At 41.7% G+C, this 20,287-nt stretch overlaps 1 protein-coding gene across 1 annotated transcript in view; it reads left to right on the plus strand.

The window, feature by feature from the left end:
• The window catches only part of LOC140717071 (C4b-binding protein alpha chain-like), a 76,139-nt gene that overhangs the window by 10,177 nt on the left and 45,675 nt on the right, over positions 1 to 20,287 (plus strand). Inside the window, exons 2-5 of the mRNA XM_073030252.1 lie at positions 12,376 to 12,576; positions 14,820 to 14,916; positions 18,828 to 18,901; positions 19,766 to 19,951. Of these exons, the coding sequence (XP_072886353.1) occupies positions 12,376 to 12,576; positions 14,820 to 14,916; positions 18,828 to 18,901; positions 19,766 to 19,951 (558 nt within the window). The remainder of the gene's footprint in view (positions 1 to 12,375; positions 12,577 to 14,819; positions 14,917 to 18,827; positions 18,902 to 19,765; positions 19,952 to 20,287) is intronic.

Consider the following 20,287-nt stretch of genomic DNA (forward strand, 5'->3'; position numbering starts at 1 on the left):
CCAGACATAAATCCGTCTCGCCCCAAAAACCGAACAGAGCAATTAAGGGGTTAGGTTCTAGGTGCTGATTCAGAATACCCGATAGTGTAGTGAAGACGTCTTTCCAGAATTTCTCCAAGCTAGGACAGAGCCAGTACATATGGATGAGAGAGGCCATGCCCCTCTTGCATTTATCACAGAGCGGACTAATGCCAGGGTAGAATCGAGATAGTTTAGATTTAGACATATGGACTCTATGAACAATCTTAGACTGTAAGAGACAATGGCGAGCACAAAGAGAGGTTGAGTTAACCGATTTGAGAACTGAGTCCCAGCTCTCCTCGGATAAGGAGATATTTAAATCCTGCTCCCAGGCCATTTTAATTTTATCCACAGGGGCCTGTCGTAAGGCTGCTAGTTTATCTTGGATAATTGAAATTAAACCTTTACCTAGTGGATTAATGGAGAGAAATAGGTCCATAGCATTTTTTGCAGGCATTTCAGGAAAGTTAGGAATTAAAGGAGCAGTAAAGTGTCGGATTTGGAGATATCTGAAAAAGTGAGCATTAGGCAGGTTGAACTTAACAGAGAGCTGTTGAAAAGAAGCGAAGCGGTTATCAATGAAGAGATCTTCAAAATGTCTAATGCCCTTCCTGTACCAAACATGGAATGCTGAATCGAACGTGGTAGGTAAAAAAAGGTGATTATGTGCGACAGGGCTAGAAATGGAAAACCCCTGGAAACCATAGCATTTCCTGAACTGAGCCCATATACGCAAAGTGTGTCTAACCAGAGGATTAGCTATTGATCTGGGCAGACTGCTAGGGAGTGCAGAGCCAAGAAGTGCAGATATAGATAATTCTTTAGTGGAGCTCAACTCCATTGCCACCCAGTTAGGGCACTCAGGTTGACCGTGGAAGAAAGACCAGAAGGCAGCACAACGTATATTAGCTGCCCAGTAATATAAGCGAAAGTTAGGTAAAGCCATGCCACCCTCTTTTTTAGATTTTTGGAGGTGGATTTTATTAATTCTGGAGCGCTTATTCTGCCACAGATATGACAAAATAATAGAGTCTAAGGAATCAAAAAAAGATTTAGGAATAAAAATTGGGATAGATTGAAATAAGTATAAGAATTTGGGGAGAACATACATTTTGACGACATTGATACGACCTACCAAGGACATAGATAGAGGTGACCATTGTGCCAGACTCTGTTTTGTAGCATATGAAAGGTTGACAAAGTTTTCACGAAAGAGATCTTTAAACTTCCTTGTGACTGTAATTCCAAGATAAGTAAATTGATTATGGACTACTTTAAAAGGGAGATCTCGAAATATTAGTTCTTGTGCTTCTTTATTAATTGGGAAAAGTTCACTCTTATGTAAGTTGAGTTTATAGCCAGAGATCTGGCTAAACTGGTCAAGAAGTGAAAACATTAGAGGTAAGGATGTAGACGGATATGAGAGAAAGAGTAGTAAGTCATCAGCATAGAGAGAGACTTTATGTTCAACACCCCCTCTCCAAATCCCGGTCAGTTCAGGACATTTTCGAAATGCTATCGCCAGAGGTTCTATAGCCAAATCAAAGAGAAAGGGACAAGGGGCATCCCTGACGGGTGCCACGTTTGAGATTGAATACTTGGGATTTCTGAAAGTTAGTTAGAACAGAAGCAGTAGGACACAGGTACAGCAATTGGAACTCTCGGGAATTCTGATTGCACCCCTATTTCAACTGGTCCAGATACCAGATCACAATTTATAATGATCCTATGCAAAGGTACACCTTCTGTCCCTTTTCCTATGCCTCTCAAAACTACCTCTCCCGTCTCAGGACCAAAATCTCGTACCTTACTGAGAATCAATGACTGCTCAGCTCCAGTATGTCTCCAGATCTGCACTGGAACTGGTGTTTCTCCCTCTTTCACAGACATGGTCCCTTCTGAAATAAATTTTCTCACGCCCCTCTCGTATTCTATCTACCTGGGGCTTTCTCGTCGATTTGCTGATTGACACAATACATCCTGTAGGAACTGCTGCTTTCCCTTTTCCTGTCTCCTTCGTCGGAGCAAAGTACTTAGATGCAATATGACCCACCTTTCCACAATTAAAACAGGTCAAGCCAGGAACCCTCCTGCCATCTTGCCTTTCTTTCTCCTTACTTTTACCACTAGCTCCCGGCTGAATTTCTGCCTCAGCCGGCGGGCTTTCTCTACCGTTCCTACGGTCTTTCTGGTAACTCTTATTCGAGGAAAACTTTGTCTTGTGGGTTAGGGCATATTCATCTGCGAACCTGGCAAATTCGGATATGGACTTATTCGGCTTCTCATTCAAATACATCCGGATATCATCTGAAACACAACCTTTAAATTCCTCAATCAGAATTAACTCCCTGAAACGCCGAAAATCCTCTTCCACCCTTTCTGCCGCACACCAGCGATCCAAGAGCACACCCTTCTCATAGGCAAACTCTGCATACGTCTGATTCCACACTTTCTTTAAATCTCTGAACTTTTGTCTATATGCCTCAGGTACCAATTCGTAGGCCTGAAGAATGGCCTGTTTTACTTCCTTGTAATTCTCATACTCCTCCTCCTCAGACAACGCCGCATATGCCCGTTGTGCCTTCCCTTTTAACACACTTTGTAACAACGTCACCCACTGATCTCTGGGCCACTTCTGATTCACTGCCACCTTTTCAAAATGCAAGAAATAACTATCAACATCCGTTTCTTCGAACGGAGGTATTAATCTAATCTTTAATGTACCTAATGTACCTACTAACATTAAACCTCTCCTCTCGGTCTGCCCCTTGAGCTCTTTGCTCTTACCTTAACTTCTCAATTTCCAGCTCATGCTTCCTCTGTTTCTCCTGTTCAGCTCTTTCCTTCTCCTTTTCAGCTCTCTCCTCCTTTTCAGCTGCTTCCAGCTGTTTTAACCCATGTTCATGCTCCCTCTTCTTCTCTTCCGCGTCTAGCCTCAATTTTTCCAACTCTAACTGAACCGTCCCACTAGCTGGTACCTTTTCAGGGGTAGGTTCCACTACCTCAGCCAAAAACACCTCCTTATTAACATAATACTGAGCTATGGCCCTCTGTATCTCCCACTTTTTCATTGACGACTTCACCTCTGTGAGTTTTAATCTTTTCGCAATATTTACCAAGTCCGACTTTGTGGCATCCTCTAGTGCCTCCGGAGTCGGGTTTTTTGTAAATTCGTCTACGTCCATCTTTGCTGGTTTCCCGTCTGGTTACCTGCGCAACTAGATCCAAGTCTGGACTTAAAAGCCCGATTTACTGGCCCTCCAATTTGGTATCAAATCTTGAGATGAGGCCCCAAGTTGTTACGAACCCCGTAACTGGGTGTCTTACCAGCAAAGATAGGAGTATCTGTTGAAGTCTGATGATACTATTTTTAACAGTATTTATTAGTAAAAATACACAAAAATAATATCAATGCAAATATACAGATAATATACGTCATCAATACTAAACCTAAAAGTGCGGGTATAATAATCATCAATAAGAAATAAGCTCTATCATTGTCTAGGGGATAATGAATTGTCCGATGGAAATATAAAGTTCAGATCAGTTCATACAGGCTGCAGTAGTTGTTGTTCATTATGTTGCAATTGTTGGAGAAAGAGAGAGAGAGAGAGTAACTTGCTGACTTTTCTTTTACGATCTTGATCCGTCTCCGTCCTTTAGCTAGACCGTTCCATGGAAGACTCGTCACCCAGGCAAGGGTGGACACATACACAAGCCCCCACCAGTCTCATAGCGTCTCTCCTGGTGCATCTGAGGGGTGTTCCCCAGACCCCTACTTTTATCCCCACTCAGGGTCTCAGATGTCAATCAGGTTGGGATGATGCAATCCCTCAACCAGACCACTCTGGTTGCCCCCTGAGGGGTTTCAATGAATAGAACAGTACTCAATACACGATTCCTTCTCCAAGAGACAATAACAGTAATCTCTGTCTTTGTCAATAGGAGAAATTCCAACCTGTGCTGTGCCCCTCTCTCATAAATTTGTATGAGCTGTTTATCTCTCTCATTTCCTTTGATAACAGCATCGGAATAGTAGCGATTTGCGATTCTCCAAAAGGGGGGGGGGGGGGCATTGGCGATTCTGTACCCTTCTGCCCATCAGAGTTGCTCCTCATTCGTAACACAGTATATTCTCTACTTATTTATTATATCCCCTAAAGCTAAACTTCAGTTGTGGGTTGATTTTTCAATGTGTTGCTTAACCTAGAGGCTGTTTTATTTATTCATGATATAGAATATAGAACAGTACAGGCCCTTTGGCCTACAACTTCACAATCAATCTAACCATTCTCTCCACATAACCCTCCATTTTTGTTTTATCCATATGCCCATCTAAGCATTTCTTAAATGTCCTTAATGTATTTGCCTTTACACCACCCTGGCAACACGTTCTTTATTCTATTTGGATTTTTTTTAACCTCACCAAAGTCTTTCAATGTGTCAGAGCCTTCCTGATCCACAATCATTTCTTAGATGAACCTTTTGTATTAAGTTTCTATCATTGCCACTGTAGTGATACAAATCTAATCCAATTCACCTCATCATCTCCTTTACAATAAATTGTATTCTGTTCCTGTTAACTGTTGTCAAACACCATCTTTCTCTAACAGCTCTCCACCAAAGTACATTTATTATCAAAATGTGCATATTTTACCATATAACACCTTGTGATTATTTTCTTGGAGAAATTTACAGGGAAAAAGAAATGCAATACAATTTTATGAAAAACTAGGCATAAACAAAGACTGACAAACAACTGATGCACAAATCGAAATAATACTGAGAACACAAATTGTTAGGAACCACACTGACTATGCTTATTTCTAGGATGGGCCATAGAATAACCACACAAGTTAGCACTGTGAATTCAACAATATCATGGCTGATTTGACTGTGATCTCAACTGTGCAGTTCCATCTACCCTGGTCAGCTTTTCACTCTCATCAGGGACAAATCCAACAAACTTTAACAATATTCGGACTCTAATTCCACTGCCTTTCAAGGAAGAGAGTTCCAAAGATTGGCAACCCTTGGAGGAAATACGAGGAGGAGTAATTTTAATGTGATTGACGGAAACTATAGGGAGGAGTCAGAAGTAAGTTTTTTTTATACCCCTGCCAGGTGTGGTGGTAGAGGCAGATACATAAGGGACATTTAAGAAACTCTTAGATATACACATGGATAATAGGAAAATAGTGGGTTATGTAGGAGAATTACATAAGAGAATAAGAGAATTACAGTGTCAAAGTAGCATTACAAATGCAGAGATATACAAATGTTTGTACAAAGTAAATATTGGAAGAGAAGTAGAAAGAATTTAAAAAAGATTACTGCAAACAGTCTAACAGGAGGGGGTCATCACTTCCCCAGCTATAGATTGACTCATTATAGAGTCTAAAGGCCAAGGGTCTAATGGCCAAGGGTAAGAATGACCTCATCTTGTGCTCTTCAGAGCAACGCAGTTGTCTTCTATATTAGTAAAAGTGCTCCTCTGTTCAGCCGAGGTTGCAGGCAGAGGGTGAGAGACATTGTCCAAAATTTCCAGGATTTTCCATAGGGTCCTTTGTTCTACCACAGCCTCCAGTTTGACTCCTATAACAGAACTACCCTTTCTATTCAGTTTATTGAGCCTATTGGCATCACCTGTGTTGATGCCATTGCCCCAGAACTCCACCGCATAGAAGATTGTACTGGCAACAACAGACTGGTAGAACATGTGAAGGAGAGGCCTGCATACTCTAAAGCAGAGGTCCCCAACCACCGGTCTGCAGCCCAGTGTTTGGGGACCACTGCTCTAAAGGACCTCAGTCTCCATCAGGAATTTGAGGCGACTTCTTGTACACAGCCTCTGAGTTGGTGCTCCACTCAAGTCTGTCATCCAGGTGCACACCCAGATGTAGATCCTAACCACATCCACATCCTTGCCATCAATATTAACAGGAAGCAATGCAGGCTTCATCTTCTTAAAGTCCATCACCATCTCCTTTGTCTGACTGATGTTGAGTTGCAGATGATTCAGCTTGCACCATTTGACAAAGTCCTCCACTTGGGCCCTGTATTCATCCTCCTGTCTTCCCTTTATACACTCAGCTATTGCTGAGTCATCAGAGAATTTCTGCGGATCTAAAGTGTGAGGTATACAAGGGAAACAGGAAAGGAACCAATACAGTCCCCTGTGGGTACCCAGTGCTGCTTATAGCCATGTCTGACACACAGCTCTGAAGCCGCACATACTGTGGTCTGCCGGTCAGGTAGTCCATTATCCAGGATACAATCAAAGTGCCAATCTGCATTAAATGGAGCTTTCCCCCAAGAAATGAAGGCTGTATAGTATTGAAGGTACTTGAGAAGTCAAAAATCATGATCCTCACGCGCTGCCCTGCTTAACCAAATGGCCAAAGGTTTGCACAATATCGTGGGCCAGAGTGCCTATACTGTGTTGTAATGTTCTATATTCTATGTAAAACCTTTTCCCTAACTATCAAAGTAGCAAATCTAAATTACAATCCTACAATGCTACATTCTCCCACAGGAAGAAACATCCATCATGTCCTCTCTCAGGACCTAATATTATAACCATATAACATATAACAATTGCAGCTCAGAAACAGGCCATCTCAGCCCTTCTAGCCATGCCGAAAGCTTACTCACACCTAGTCCCATTGACCTGCACTCAGCCCATAACCCTCCATTCCTTTCCTGTCCATATACCCATCCATTTTTTTAAAATGACAATATCGAACCTGTCTCTACCACTTCTACTGGAAGCTCGTTCCACACAGCTACCACTCTCTGAGTAAAGAAGTTCCCCCTCATGTTACCCCTAAACTTTTGCCCCTTAACTCTCAGCTTATGTCCTCTTGTTTGAATCTCCCCTACTCTCAATGGAAAAAGCCTATCCACGTCAACTCTATCTCATAATTTTAAACCCCCTCATAATTTTAAATACCTCTATCAAGTCCCCCCTCAACCTTCTACGCTTCAAAGAATAAAGACCTAACTTGTTCAACCTTTCTCTGTAACTTAGGTGCTGAAACCCAGGTAACATTCTAGTAAATCTTCTCTGTACTCTCTCTATTTTGTTGACATCTTTCCTAGAATTCGGTGACCAGAACTGTACATAATACTCCAAATTTGGCCTCACCAATGCCTTGTACAATTTTAACATTACATCCCAACTCCTATACTCAATGCTCTGATTTATAAAGGATAGCATACCAAAAGCTTTCTTCACCACCCTATCCACATGAGAATCCACCTTCAGGGAACTATGCACCATTATTCCTAGATCACTCTGTTCTACTGCATTCCTCAATGCCCTATCATTTACCATGTACGTCCTATTTTGATTAGTCCTACCAAAATGTAGCACCTCACACTTATCAGCATTAAACTCCATCTGCCACCTTTCAGCCCACTCTTTTAACTGGCCTAAATCAATCTGCAAGCTTTGAAAACCTACTTCATTATCCCCAATGCCACCTATCTTAGTATCATCTGCATACTTACTAATCCAATTTACCACCCCATCATCCAGAACATTAATGTATATGACAAACAACATTGGACCCAGTACAGATCTCTGAGGCACACCACTAGTCACCGGCCTCCAACCTGACCAACAGTTATCCACCACTACTCTCTGGCATCTCCCATCCATAGAACCATAGAACACTACAGCACAGTATAGGCCCTTCAGTCCTCCATGTTGTGCCAACCCATATAATCCTTAAAAAGTACTAAACCCACACTACCCCATAACTAAAAAAAAGACACAAAATGCTGGCAGAACTCAGCAGGCCAGACAGCATCTATGGGAGGAGGTAATAACGACGTTTCGGGCTGAAACCCTTAATCAGGAGTGAAGTAACATGGGATGGTTGAGGGGGCATAAGAAGTGGGGGGAGGGATAAAGTAGAGAGCTAGGAAGTGATAGGCTGGAGGGAAATGGGCTAGGGGGAAGGTGGAGAATTATGGGAAATAAAAGAGAAAGAAAGGTAGGGCTGTGGGGAGAGATTACAGTGAGGGGGGAAGAAGAGAAAGAGAACCAGACTAAAATAATAGATAGGGATGGGGGTAAGGGGGGGCAGGGGTATCAACAGAGGTCTGTGAGTTGGATGTTCATGCCGGCAGGTAGGAGGCTACCTAGGCGGGAGATAAGGTATTGCTCCATCGCCCTGCGTGTGGCGTCATCTTGACGATAGAGGAGGCCATGGACAGACATGTCAGTGTGGGAGTGGTCTGTGGAATTGAAGTGTGTGGCCACAGGGAGATCCTGCCACTGCTGGAGGACCGAGCGCTGGTGTTCGGCGAAACGGTCTCCCAGTCTGCGGCGGGTCTCCCCAATGTATAAATGGCCACATCGGGAGCACCGGATACAGTATATCACCCCAGTTGACTTGCAGGTGAAGTGGTGCCTCACCTGAAAGGACTGTCTGGGGCCTGGGATGGTGGTGAGGGAAGAAGTGTGGGGACAGGTGTAGCACTTCTACCTCATAACTCTCCATTTTTCTTTCATCCATGTGCCTGTCCAAGAGGCTCTTAAATATCCCTAATGTTTTAGCCTCCACCACCATCGCTGGCAAGTCATTCCAGGCACTCACAACCCTCTGTGTAAAAAAACTTACCCCTGATGTCTCCCCTAAACTTTCCTCCCTTAATTTTGTACATATGCCCTCTGGTGTTTGCTATTGGTACCCTAGGAAACAGGTACTGACTATCCACCCTATCTATGCCTCTCATAATCTTGTTGACCTCTATCAAGTCCCCTCTCATTCTTCTACGCTCCAAAGAGAAAAGTCCCAGCTCTGCTAACCTTGCTTCATATGACTTGTTCTCCAAACCAGGCAACATTCTGGTAAATCTCCTCTACACCCTCTCCATAGCTTCCACATCCTTTCTATAATGAGGTGACCAGAACTGAACACAATACTCTTCACCAGCTACTGTTGAATCCATTTTACTACTTCAGTATTAATACCTAACGATTGAACCTTCCTAACTAACCTTCCATGTGGAACCTTGTCAAAGGCCTTACTGAAGTCCATATAGACAACATCCACTACTTTACCCTCGTCAACTTTCCTAGTAACCTCTTCAAAAAATTCAATAAGATTTGTCAAACATGACCTTCCATGCACAAATCCATGTTGACTGTTCCTAATCAGACCCTGTCTTTCCAGATAATTATATATACCATCTCTAAGAATACTTTCCATTAATTTACACACCACTGACGTCAAACTTACAGGTCGATAATTGCTAGGTTTACTCTTAGAACCCTTCTTAAACAATGGAACCACATGAGCAATACGCCAATCCTCCGGCACCATCCCCGTTTCTAATGACATTTGAAATATTTCTGTCAGAGCCCCTGCTATTTCTACACTAACCTCCCTCAAGGTCCTAGGGAATATCCTGTCAGGATCTGGAGATTTATCCACTTTTATATTCTTTAAAAGCGTCAGTACTTCCTCTTCTTTAATTATCATAGTTTCCTTAACTACCCTACTTGTTTCCCTTACCTTACGCAATTCAATATCCTTCTCCTTAGTGAATACCGAAGAAAAGAAATTGTTCAAAATCTCCCCCATCTCCCCCATCTCTTTTGGCTCCACACATAGCTGTCCAGTCTGATTCTCTAAGGGACCAATTTTATCTCTCACTATCCTTTTGCTATTAATATAACTTGTGAAACCCTTTGGATTTATTTTCACCTTAATTGCCAAAGCAACCTCATATCTTCTTTTAGCTTTTCTAATTTCTTTCTTAAGATTCTTTTTACATTCTTTATATTCCTCGAGCACCTCATTTACTCCATGCTGCCTATATTTATTGTAGATCTCTCTCTTTTTCTGAAGCAAGTTTCCAATATCCCTTGAAAGCCATGGCTCTCTCAAACTTCTAAACCTTTCCTTTCTTTCTTTTTACAATATTTTTATTCAGAAGAAAAAAAACCAAGATTTACAGAGTGCAACACATAGATACATCTCAACATAACTTTGTACATTCATATATTGTAAGAAAATTGATCAAAATATTATAGCATAACACATAAAGGTATACCACTCTGTAATCAAAAATTTAAAGAAAAGTCATACATCATAAAATAAATTTTTTATATAAAAAAAAGTCAACCCCCTACCAACTACTAAAGAAAAAAGCTGATGGATGACAATGGATAATTAGAAAAAAAACATATTCACTTAAGAAGAGAAGATAAAAATATACATAAAAGTCTGTGCACTGTTAATTGCACTTTTCAATTGTAGGGCAAAACCAAAACATATGAATTAAAGAGGCATCAGCAGAGTTGCATTTATTACAAAGTGGAGAAACATTCGGGTAAAAACTGGAGAGCTTCTGTTTAGAAATGTAAGCTCTATGAACCACTTTAAATTGTAGAAGAGATTGACGAGCACAGAAAGATGATTCATTAACCCGTTTAAAAATTTTATTCCATCTATCATCAGAAATCTGACAAGTTAGGTCATCCTCCCAAGCTTTTTTTATTTTATCTAAAAAGTCTTGTCTAGAATCAATCAACAAGTTATAGATACCGGTAATAGAACCATTAACAAAAGGTTTTAAATTTAAAAGATTGACCAGTACATTTTTATCAGGACCTATAGGAAAAGCAGCTAATTGGAAATGTAGAAAATCTCTAATTTGAAGGTATCTGTAAAAATGTGTCTTTGGGAGTGCTTCAAGAATTTATTTAAAGAAAACTTAAACCCCTTATTGAATTATGTGAAAAAGACGCTTTCTAAATGGTCCCCTCTTTCTTTATCCCTAATTGGCCGAATTAATTCGATTAAAATGAAGATTCTTCCTAAATTTTTTTATCTTTTTCAGGCCTTACCTATTTTATTCCTAAGACGTACTTTGATTCTTTAGATTCAATTTTAACCTCTTATATTTGGAATAATAAACAAGCACGTTTAAGTAAAGTTTACTTACAAAGAAATAAAGAGATGGGTGGATTAGCCCTACCCAATTTTAGGTTTTACTATTGGGCTGCCAATATAAGGAATATTACTTTCTGGTCCTATTATATTAATTGTAAAGATTGCCCATCATGGGTCTCCTCAGAAGTTAATTCTGTAAAAAATTCCTCTATTGTCTCTCTTCTTGGATCATACTCTTCTTTTTCAGCAAATAAAACAACAGATAACATAATTGTTAAGCAAACTTTAAGGATCTGGTCTCAATTTAGAAAGTTTTTTGGTATAGCGAATTTTTCATTATCATCTCCCATTCTCCTTCATTATTTTTTTATCCTTTCCATGACTGATAAAGTCTTTAAAGATTGGGATGAACTAGGTATTAAGTGTTTTGGAGACCTGTTTATCTCAGGATCTCTTGCTTCATTTGACCAATTGTCAAATAAACTTTTCCTTTCAACCTAACAGGAACATAAAGATTATGTACCCTCAAAATTTCACCTTTAAATGACCTCCATTTCTCTATTACATCCTTCCCATAAAACAAATTGACCCAATCCACTCCTCCTAAATCCTTTTGCATCCCTCAAAGTTAGCCTTTTTCCAATCAAAAATCTCAACCCTGGGTCCAGTCCTATCCTTCTCCATAATTATATTGAAACTAATGGCATTGTGATCACCGGACCCGAAGAGCTCCCCAACACATACCTTCGTCAACTGACCTATCTCATTCCCTAACGGGAGATCCAACACTGCCCCTTCTCTGGTTGGTACCTCTATGTATTGCTGCAATAAACTATCCTGCACACATTCTACAAACTCCAAACAATCCAGCCCTTTTACAGAATGGGCTTCCCAGTCTATGTGTGGAAAATTAAAGTCTCCCACAATCACAACCATGTGCTTACTACAAATATCTGCTATCTCCTTACAAATTTGCTCCTCCAATTCTCGCTCCCCATTAGGTGGTCTATAATACACCCCTATAAGTGTTACTACACTTTTCCCATTCGTCAATTCCACCCAAATAGCCTCCCTAGCCGAGCCCTCTGATCTATCCTGCCAAAGCACTGCTGTAATATTTTCTCTGACAAGCAATGCAACACCTCCCCCTCTTGTCCCTCCGATTCTATCACACCTGAAGTAATGAAATCCAGGAATATTTAGTTGCCAATCACACCCCTCCTTGCAACCATGTTTCACTAATAGTTACAACATCATATTTCCAGGTATCAATCTATGCTCTAAGCTCATTCACCTTTCTTACAATGCTCCTAGCATTAAAATAAATGCATTTAAGAAATTCTCCACCTCTTACTCTCTGTTTATCCCTAACGGTGCAATATTGTCTCTCTTGCTCCTGAACAGTTGTTGAACGATGAACTTAAGAATCCTATTTATTTTTAAGGTGATTGTGGCAGACCTCCCGAGCTGGAAAATGGTTCTCCAATTGATGAATCTGTTTCTGAGATGGCATTTGAAGTGGGGTCAGTGATTAATTACAGATGTGATTTGGGTTATGTGTTCAAGGAAGATTCATTATTGGGTTCAAGATCTGTTACTTGCAACGAAGATTCAGCTTGGACACCATTGGAGGTGAAATGCGAAGGTAAGTAATGAGTACTTTGATCATGTTCTCTTTTCTTTCCTCTTACCCATTTATTTCATAAGGGTAGTGTCTGATACTGAAGGGCCCGAGCAACTTCGTTACTAAACAGTTTGGAGTGTCCTAACAGTGTGATAAATTGTAGTGAAGCTAACAGTAAATACTGAGTTCTTTCAATTATCTTAAAATTCTTTGGATCGGTCTCTTGCTATCAGTATGCAGAAGCAATGTTTTACTTGATCATCCCCCTCTGCACATACACAGTTCCTCTGTAGACAGAGTTAAGTGACTGTCACAGTCAACCTCACTTGGTCCCTCAATATCACCTCCCTGAATGAGAAGGTACAGCAGCACCACCACTTCCTGAGAAATTGAAGCAAGTGAGTTCCCCCCGCACTGAATTTTACAAGAGCACCATTGGAAGCGTCCAGACAAGCTGCATCTCTATCTGGTGTGGAAACAGCATAGCATCGGACTGGAATTCCGTACAAAGGACTGTGAAAATGGCTGAGAAGACCATAGGCATCTCCCTAACACTTAACAGGAGCATGCTGCACATGCAAGGCTCTTGGTCTTTTCAAGGATCCTGCCCATCCATCCAGCATCGCCTTTAATATTCTGTCATCGGGCAGGAGACTCCGATGCATAAAGACAAGAATGATCAGGGTGGAGAACAGCTTCTTCCCTTAGGCCATTGGGCTTCTGAACTCTCTGCCACATCACCTTCAAATTTGTTCTGTACCCTACAATATTTAATTTATGCACTTTACTATGTTTACCTATGCATAATTCATTTATAGATCAAATTCTTAGGGATGCACTATCCTAAGTTATTGTGTGTTATATGTGTGTTATGTGTACTAATGTGCTTTACACCCTAGTCCAGAGAAATGTCTTGTTTGGCACTATACATGTTTTTAATTAAATGACAATAAACTTAACTTGACTTGTAAACAGCTTATCAGTTTCAAAGTGACAATTGTGGAACATAATTGTCACAGGAAATGATGACTTTTCATTTTATAATCCTGCTTGAGCTCTCAGGCCTCCTTCCACTGTCTCGTAAATGGAAACAATTTCCCTCAAAAGATAATTAGCAGTCCAGCTTTTTTGAACTAAGCTTCTAGTAGTAGTAGGCAGCTGTCAATCCAAGAGGATCATAGGCTTGCATCTCTGGTGGACTGTCTCCTCTCCAGGGCACAAGCTTGGGCAAGAAGATTTGAAGAACCGGCTGTTACCCATACGGTGGGTTCCCCCTCTCCACATCACTGATGTAGTCCAAAGGAAGGGCAAGCGCTGATACAGCTTGGCACAAGTGTAGTCACTGAGGTTTCCAGAGTGAAGTTGTAAACAACATCAAACTGCCTTGGGGACCCTGGCTCTGGATTTCTTCCTTGGGTTTACTTGTGAAGCCTTTCCCATGTGTAGGTATAGCCGCAAGGCAGTGGAGGTTTAAAATCAGAATTTTCCTTCTCCTAAGCAGGTTGCTCAAAGCAACTGAGTATTTTAAGCCAGTGGTCTGTCTTTGCCCCTTCTTTTGTCAGTAGAAACAGTTCCACTGGGCCTAGTAGCAAAGCCACATGTGAAGGCCAAGAGTTGGACTTGGTTGTCGGAGGCTGTTTGATGCACCATCAATAACTCACTCTGAGACGTAAGAAGCGAGATACTGGCTTTTATTGACTGGAAGAATGAACAACACTACATCCTGGAGAATGAGGCCGGGCTCAGGCCTCAATCACCTTTATACAGGGGTCTGTGGGAGGAGCCACAGGAGCAGTCCAGCCAGGTATATGTAGTTCACCACATTGTTGGAGTTGCACGCCATTTAGAGCACTTTATAGGTAGTGTGAGCTTATCCCCACTACCACCTCCAGCTGTGACAACCTTAGGAACCACTATGCTCCTAAACTGTCGAATTTCAACATCTTAAACTATAAGGGATGCAGACTCAGTTGACACTTAAACATCAGCTCAAAACCTATTTATTTAATCTTAATTTTTAACTAACATCCTTTAGTCTTTTATTTTCATGTTTGCACTTTATGCATTGTAAAGCATTTTGAACTGCATTGTTTGTATAAGAAGTGCTCTATGAATACGTTATTATTATTAATAATACTGTAATTTCCACATATGCGGGCTTGGAAAATGTTAAGATGCAAAATGTTTTGCAATTCTAAGGAAGATGCCTTGGCGATGTTAGTATTTTACAACCCCCTTACCATCTCCCATTTTGATTTGTGTAGTGAAGAACTGTGGTAATCCAGGAGAGATAATACATGGATATTCTTGGGCACCAAATACAACTTTTGGAAGTAAAGCTGTTTTTTATTGTGATTCAGGGTAAGCATACAGTGTTAAATAGATATTTAAGGGATGTTTCCTTTATTTTTACAATTATTTGGTCATATTAATGTTTTAATCAGAATCAGGTTTAATATCACTAGTATATGTATGCCACCTCTAAAAGGATCCTACCACTAAACATATCTTTTACCTTCCCACCCACGCCCCCCCAATTTTCCTTAGGAATTGCTCCCTTCGTGATTCCCTTGTCCATTCATCCCTCCCTACTAATTTCCCTGAGAGGTGCCTAAGTGCTATGGCTGTCCATACACCTCTTCCCTCACCTCTAATCAGGGTCCCAAGCAATTCTTCTCGGTGTGGCAACACTTCACCTGAGAATCTGCTGGGATCATCTATTGTGTCGTTGCTCTCAATACGGCCACGTTGGTGAGACCTGTCGTAAATTGGGGGACTGCTTCGTCAAGCACCTCCATCTGCCACGAGTGGAACTCTGTGGTGGCCAAGCATTTAAATTCAATTCCCATTCCCGTTTTGACATGTTGGTCCACGGCCTCCTCTTGTGCCAAGAAGAGGCCATCCTCAAGGTGGAGGAGCAACACCTTGTATTCCGTCTGGGGAACCTCCAGTCTGATGGCGTGAACATTGATTTCTCCTTCTGGTAAACAAATTTCCCTCCCCCCTCTCCTTTCTCTATTCCCACTCTGACCTGTTATCTCTTCTCAGCTACCTATTACTTTGTACTTCCCCTGTGTTTTCTCCTCCTCCTCTTTCTCTGATGGTCCATTCTCTTCTCCTATCAGATTCCTTCTTCTCCAGCCCTTGAACTTTCCCACCCACCTGGCTTCACCTATCACATTTTAGCTAGCCTTCTTCCCTTCCCCCACCTTTTTATTCTGGCATCTTCCACCTTCCTTCTCAGTTGTGAAGAAGGGTCGTGGCCTGAAAAGTTGACTGTTTGTTCATTTCCATAGATGCTGCCTGACTTGCTGAGTTCCTCCAGCATTTTGTGTGTGTTACTGTAAAATTTGTTGTGCTGTGGCAGCAGTACCTTGCAATAATAATTTTTTAAAAACTATAGATTGCAATTACCCCATAATCTTCTATTTTTCTAAGCTCCATGTACCTATCCAGGAGCCCCTTAAGAGACGCTATTATATCCGCCTCCACCACCGTCGCCGGCAACCCATTCCACACACTCACCACTCTCTGTGTAAAAAAACTTACCCCTGATATCTCCTCTGTACCTACTTCCAAGCACCTTAAAACTGTGCCCTCTCTTGTTAGTCATTTCAGCCTTGGGAAAAAGCCTCTGACTATCCACATGATCAATGCCTCTCATCATCTTATACACCTCTATCAGGTCAAGGAGATAAAGTGAGAGAGGAAAACAGGAATAGGGAATGGTGAAGGAGTTGGGAGTTGGGGCAATCACTGGAAGTTAGAGAAATCGATGTTCTTGCCATCAAGTTTTAGGCTACCCACACTCCAACCTGAATGTGGCCTCATCATGGCAGTAGGGGAAACCATGGACTGACATGTTGGAATAGGAATGGGAAGTAGAACTGAAATGTGTGGCCACTGGGAGATCCCGCTTTTTCTGGCGGATGGAGTGTGGGTGCTTGGTGAAGCAGTCTCCCTATCTACGTTGTATCTCACTGATATACAGGAGGCCACACAAAAAAGCACCTCACCTGGAAGAGTTGTTTGGGGCTCTGAATGGTAGTGAGAGAAGGGGTGTAGGGATAAATGTGACACTTGTTCCACTTGCAAGGGTAAATACTGGGGGGTGGGGAGATCAGTGGGGAGGGACGAGTGGACAAGGGAATCACATAGGGAGTGATCCCTGTGGAAAGCAGAAAGAGAGAGAGGAGAGAAGGATGAGTTTGATGGTGGGATCCCATTGGAGGTGGTGGCAGTTGCAGAGAATTATATGCTGGATGCAGAGGCTAGTGGGGTGGTAGGTGAGGACAAGAATGTGTGAGGTGGTGGGAGATTGGGATGAGGGCAGATGTGCGTGAAATGGAAGAATATAGAACATAGAAATCTACAGCACATTACAGGCCCTTCGGCCCACAGTGCTGCGCTGACCATGTAACTTACTCTAGAAACTGCTTAGAATTTCCCTAACGCATAGTCCTCTAATTTTCTAAGCTCCATGTACCTATCCAAGAGGCTCTTAAAAGACCCTATTGTATCCGCTTCCACCACTGCTGCCAGCAGTGCATTCCATGCATCCACACTCTCTGTGTGAAAAACTTATCCCTGACATCCCCTCGGTACCTATTTCCAAGCACCTTAAAACTTCACCTCGTGTTAACCATTTCAGCCCTGGGAAAAAGTCTCTGGCTATCCACACAGTCATTTCCCCTCATTATCTTATACACTTCTATCAGGTCACCTCTCATCCTCTGTCACTTCAAGGAGAAAAGATAGGTAGATAGATAGATAGATACTTTATTCATCCCCATGGGGAAATTCAACTTTTTTCCAATGTCCCATACACTTGTTGTAGCAAAACTAATTACATACAATACTTAACTCAGTAAAAAAATATGATATGCATCTAAATCACTATCTCAAAAAGCATTAATAATAGCTTTTAAAAAGTTCTTAAGTCCTGGCGGTTGAATTGTAAAGCCTAATGGCATTGGGGAGTATTGACCTCTTCATCCTGTCTGAGGAGCATTGCATCGATAGTAACCTGTCGCTGAAACTGCTTCTCTGTCTCTGGATGGTGCTATGTAGAGGATGTTCAGAGTTTTCCATAATTGACCGTAGCCTACTCAGCGCCCTTCGCTCAGCTACCGATGTTAAACTCTCCAGCACTTTGCCCACGACAGAGCCCGCCTTCCTTACCAGCTTATTAAGACGTGAGGCATCCCTCTTCTTAATGCTTCCTCCCCAACACGCCACCACAAAGGAGAGGGCGCTCTCCACAACTGACCTATAGAACATCTTCAGCATCTCACTACAGACATTGAATGACGCCAACCTTCTTAGGAAGTACAGTCGACTCTGTGCCTTCCTGCACAAGGCATCTGTGTTGGCAGTCCAGTCTAGCTTCTCGTCTAACTGTACTCCCAGATACTTGTAGGTCTTAACCTGCTCCACACATTCTCCATTAATGATCACTGGCTCCATATGAGGCCTAGATCTCCTAAAGTCCACCACCATCTCCTTGGTCTTGGTGATATTGAGACGCAGGTAGTTTGAGTTGCACCATATCACAAAGTCCTGTATCAGTTTCCTATACTCCTCCTCCTGTCCATTCCTGACACACCCCACTATGGCCGTGTCATCAGCGAACTTCTGCACATGGCAGGACTCCGAGTTATATTGGAAGTCTGATGTGTACAGGGTGAACAGGACCGGAGAGAGTACGGTTCCCTGCGGTCAAGTTGACTCAACCTATTCGCCAATCGAGGCACCATCCTTGTTAATCTCCTCTGCACTCTCTCTCTAGTATCCACATCCTTACTGTAGTGAGGTGACCAGAACTTGGTACTCCACAGTCTGACCAAGGTCTTAAATAGTTGTAACATTACCTCACGCCAAGAGATGCGAGTAAGGGCAGTGTTGATGGTGGAGGAAGGGAAGCCCCTTTCTTTGAAGAAAGAGGACATCTCATTAGTTCTGGAATGAAGAGCCGCATCCTGAGACCAGATTTGGCAGACACTGGGAACTGAGAGAATGGGATAGCATTTTTAAAAGTGACAGGGTGGGAAGAAGTATAGGCCAGGTAGCTGTGAGAATCAATGAGTTCATAAAATTTATCAGTAGATAGACTGTCTCTAGAGATGGAGATAGAGAGATCGAGAAAGGAAATGGGTCAAGTACTTTTGGTAATGATTTGTGGCATATATCCATAACCAGAACAGCAGGGTTACACTATAATAGGTGCTTTTTGTCTGAGTTTTTCTACAGTAACGTCTCTTCCTTTCCTTTAGGTACATGTTGGTAGGTAGGAACTACCAGTTATGCACAGCTGATGGTTGGAGTGGTCAAATTCCAGCATGTGAAGGTAGGATTCTATATTCATTGTAACTGGCTTGCATTTCAATTTTGCAATGCCCCCTTTGACATGTTTTTGGGATCTTTGTTTTAAAATGTTCTTTTCTGTTTAAGGACAGTAGTGGTTCTGGTATGGATAACCTAGCTCCTAGCTGGAGGATTTATCTGTTGAGTCCCAGTGGAGCTGGTTATTTAGACGTTGTCCAGATGAAGGGTATCAGCTGAAATGCTGATTGTTTATTCCACTCTATAAATACTGTCTGATCTACTGAATTCCTTCAGCATTTTGTATGCGTTGTTTGGACAGAATGTTGAAGAGCTTGCAAACTTATGTGCAACCAGTGACGGGTTAAAAGCCATAAGCTCATTCCCTGAATCTTGGATAGTGGCAGAGTTACTCTATATATTCTGAGGCCATGCTCATTTCACTCATTACACAGACTGAAAACTGCATAGAACTTTGTAATATGCATACTATGAATATTCAGAATGAAAACTGAAAAATAACATATTAATTGAAGGATATAATGATACAGTACAACAAAGAATATCTTTGACGTCTCATAAACTTTATTTCCGATATCTTTTTCCAGCTGCGTGGCAACAAAGGCTATGTGCGAGGAAGCATTTCAGTTACAGCGCGGCCACGAACCTGCCCAGCTTAGAGGGAACAGTGATTGTAGTTAAAGCCGGTTCATTGTCATATGTTCTTGAAGTCTGAATTACCTCAATTGAAATGTAAAAGTTGACACCACATAATTGGGGCAGGGTTTGTCAGGGTAGTGTCTCTGAAGTAACACATTTTAATTTCTGAAAGTGAAATTTTTATCCAGCCAAATGTTCAGAGCATTAATTTTGTTTCATTTATTCACAGCTGTCACATGTGCTAATCTTCCACCCATTAGAAATGGCGAGACTCCATCACCACCCTACGGAGAGTATTGGGAGTATGGAATGGTTGCAAAATATTCTTGTGATAAAAAGTACTCATTGATTGGTGCAGAGAGACTTGTTTGTACAGAAACTGGAGAGTGGAACAACCCACCACCAAAATGCAAAGGTATGTTCAGTAACCAAGCTGTTGGTGCACAATAACAGCTCCAGTGACGTATAATGGGCCCAGTGACATGTAGTGGCCGAAGTGAGTAATAACAGCCTCAGTGTGTAATGATCCCAGTTAGTGATTCCATAAACTGAGCCACTTTGTCCCACAATGAGTAAATTTTTACAAAATTGCTGAGTAAGTGTAATTTAAAAAAATCTTTCAAAAGTAGTTCTTTGTCATAGCAGTAGTGTCACCACTCATATTTAATCACATTACAGCATGGTTTTGTTTAGCTGCAGTTAGGTTGGATGTGTTCTTGATTACCTTCAGTGAGATTGCTTAGTTTAGGAT

Source organism: Hemitrygon akajei, chromosome 27 (genome assembly GCF_048418815.1).
Source record: "Hemitrygon akajei chromosome 27, sHemAka1.3, whole genome shotgun sequence".
Taxonomy (NCBI): Eukaryota; Metazoa; Chordata; class Chondrichthyes; order Myliobatiformes; family Dasyatidae; genus Hemitrygon; species Hemitrygon akajei.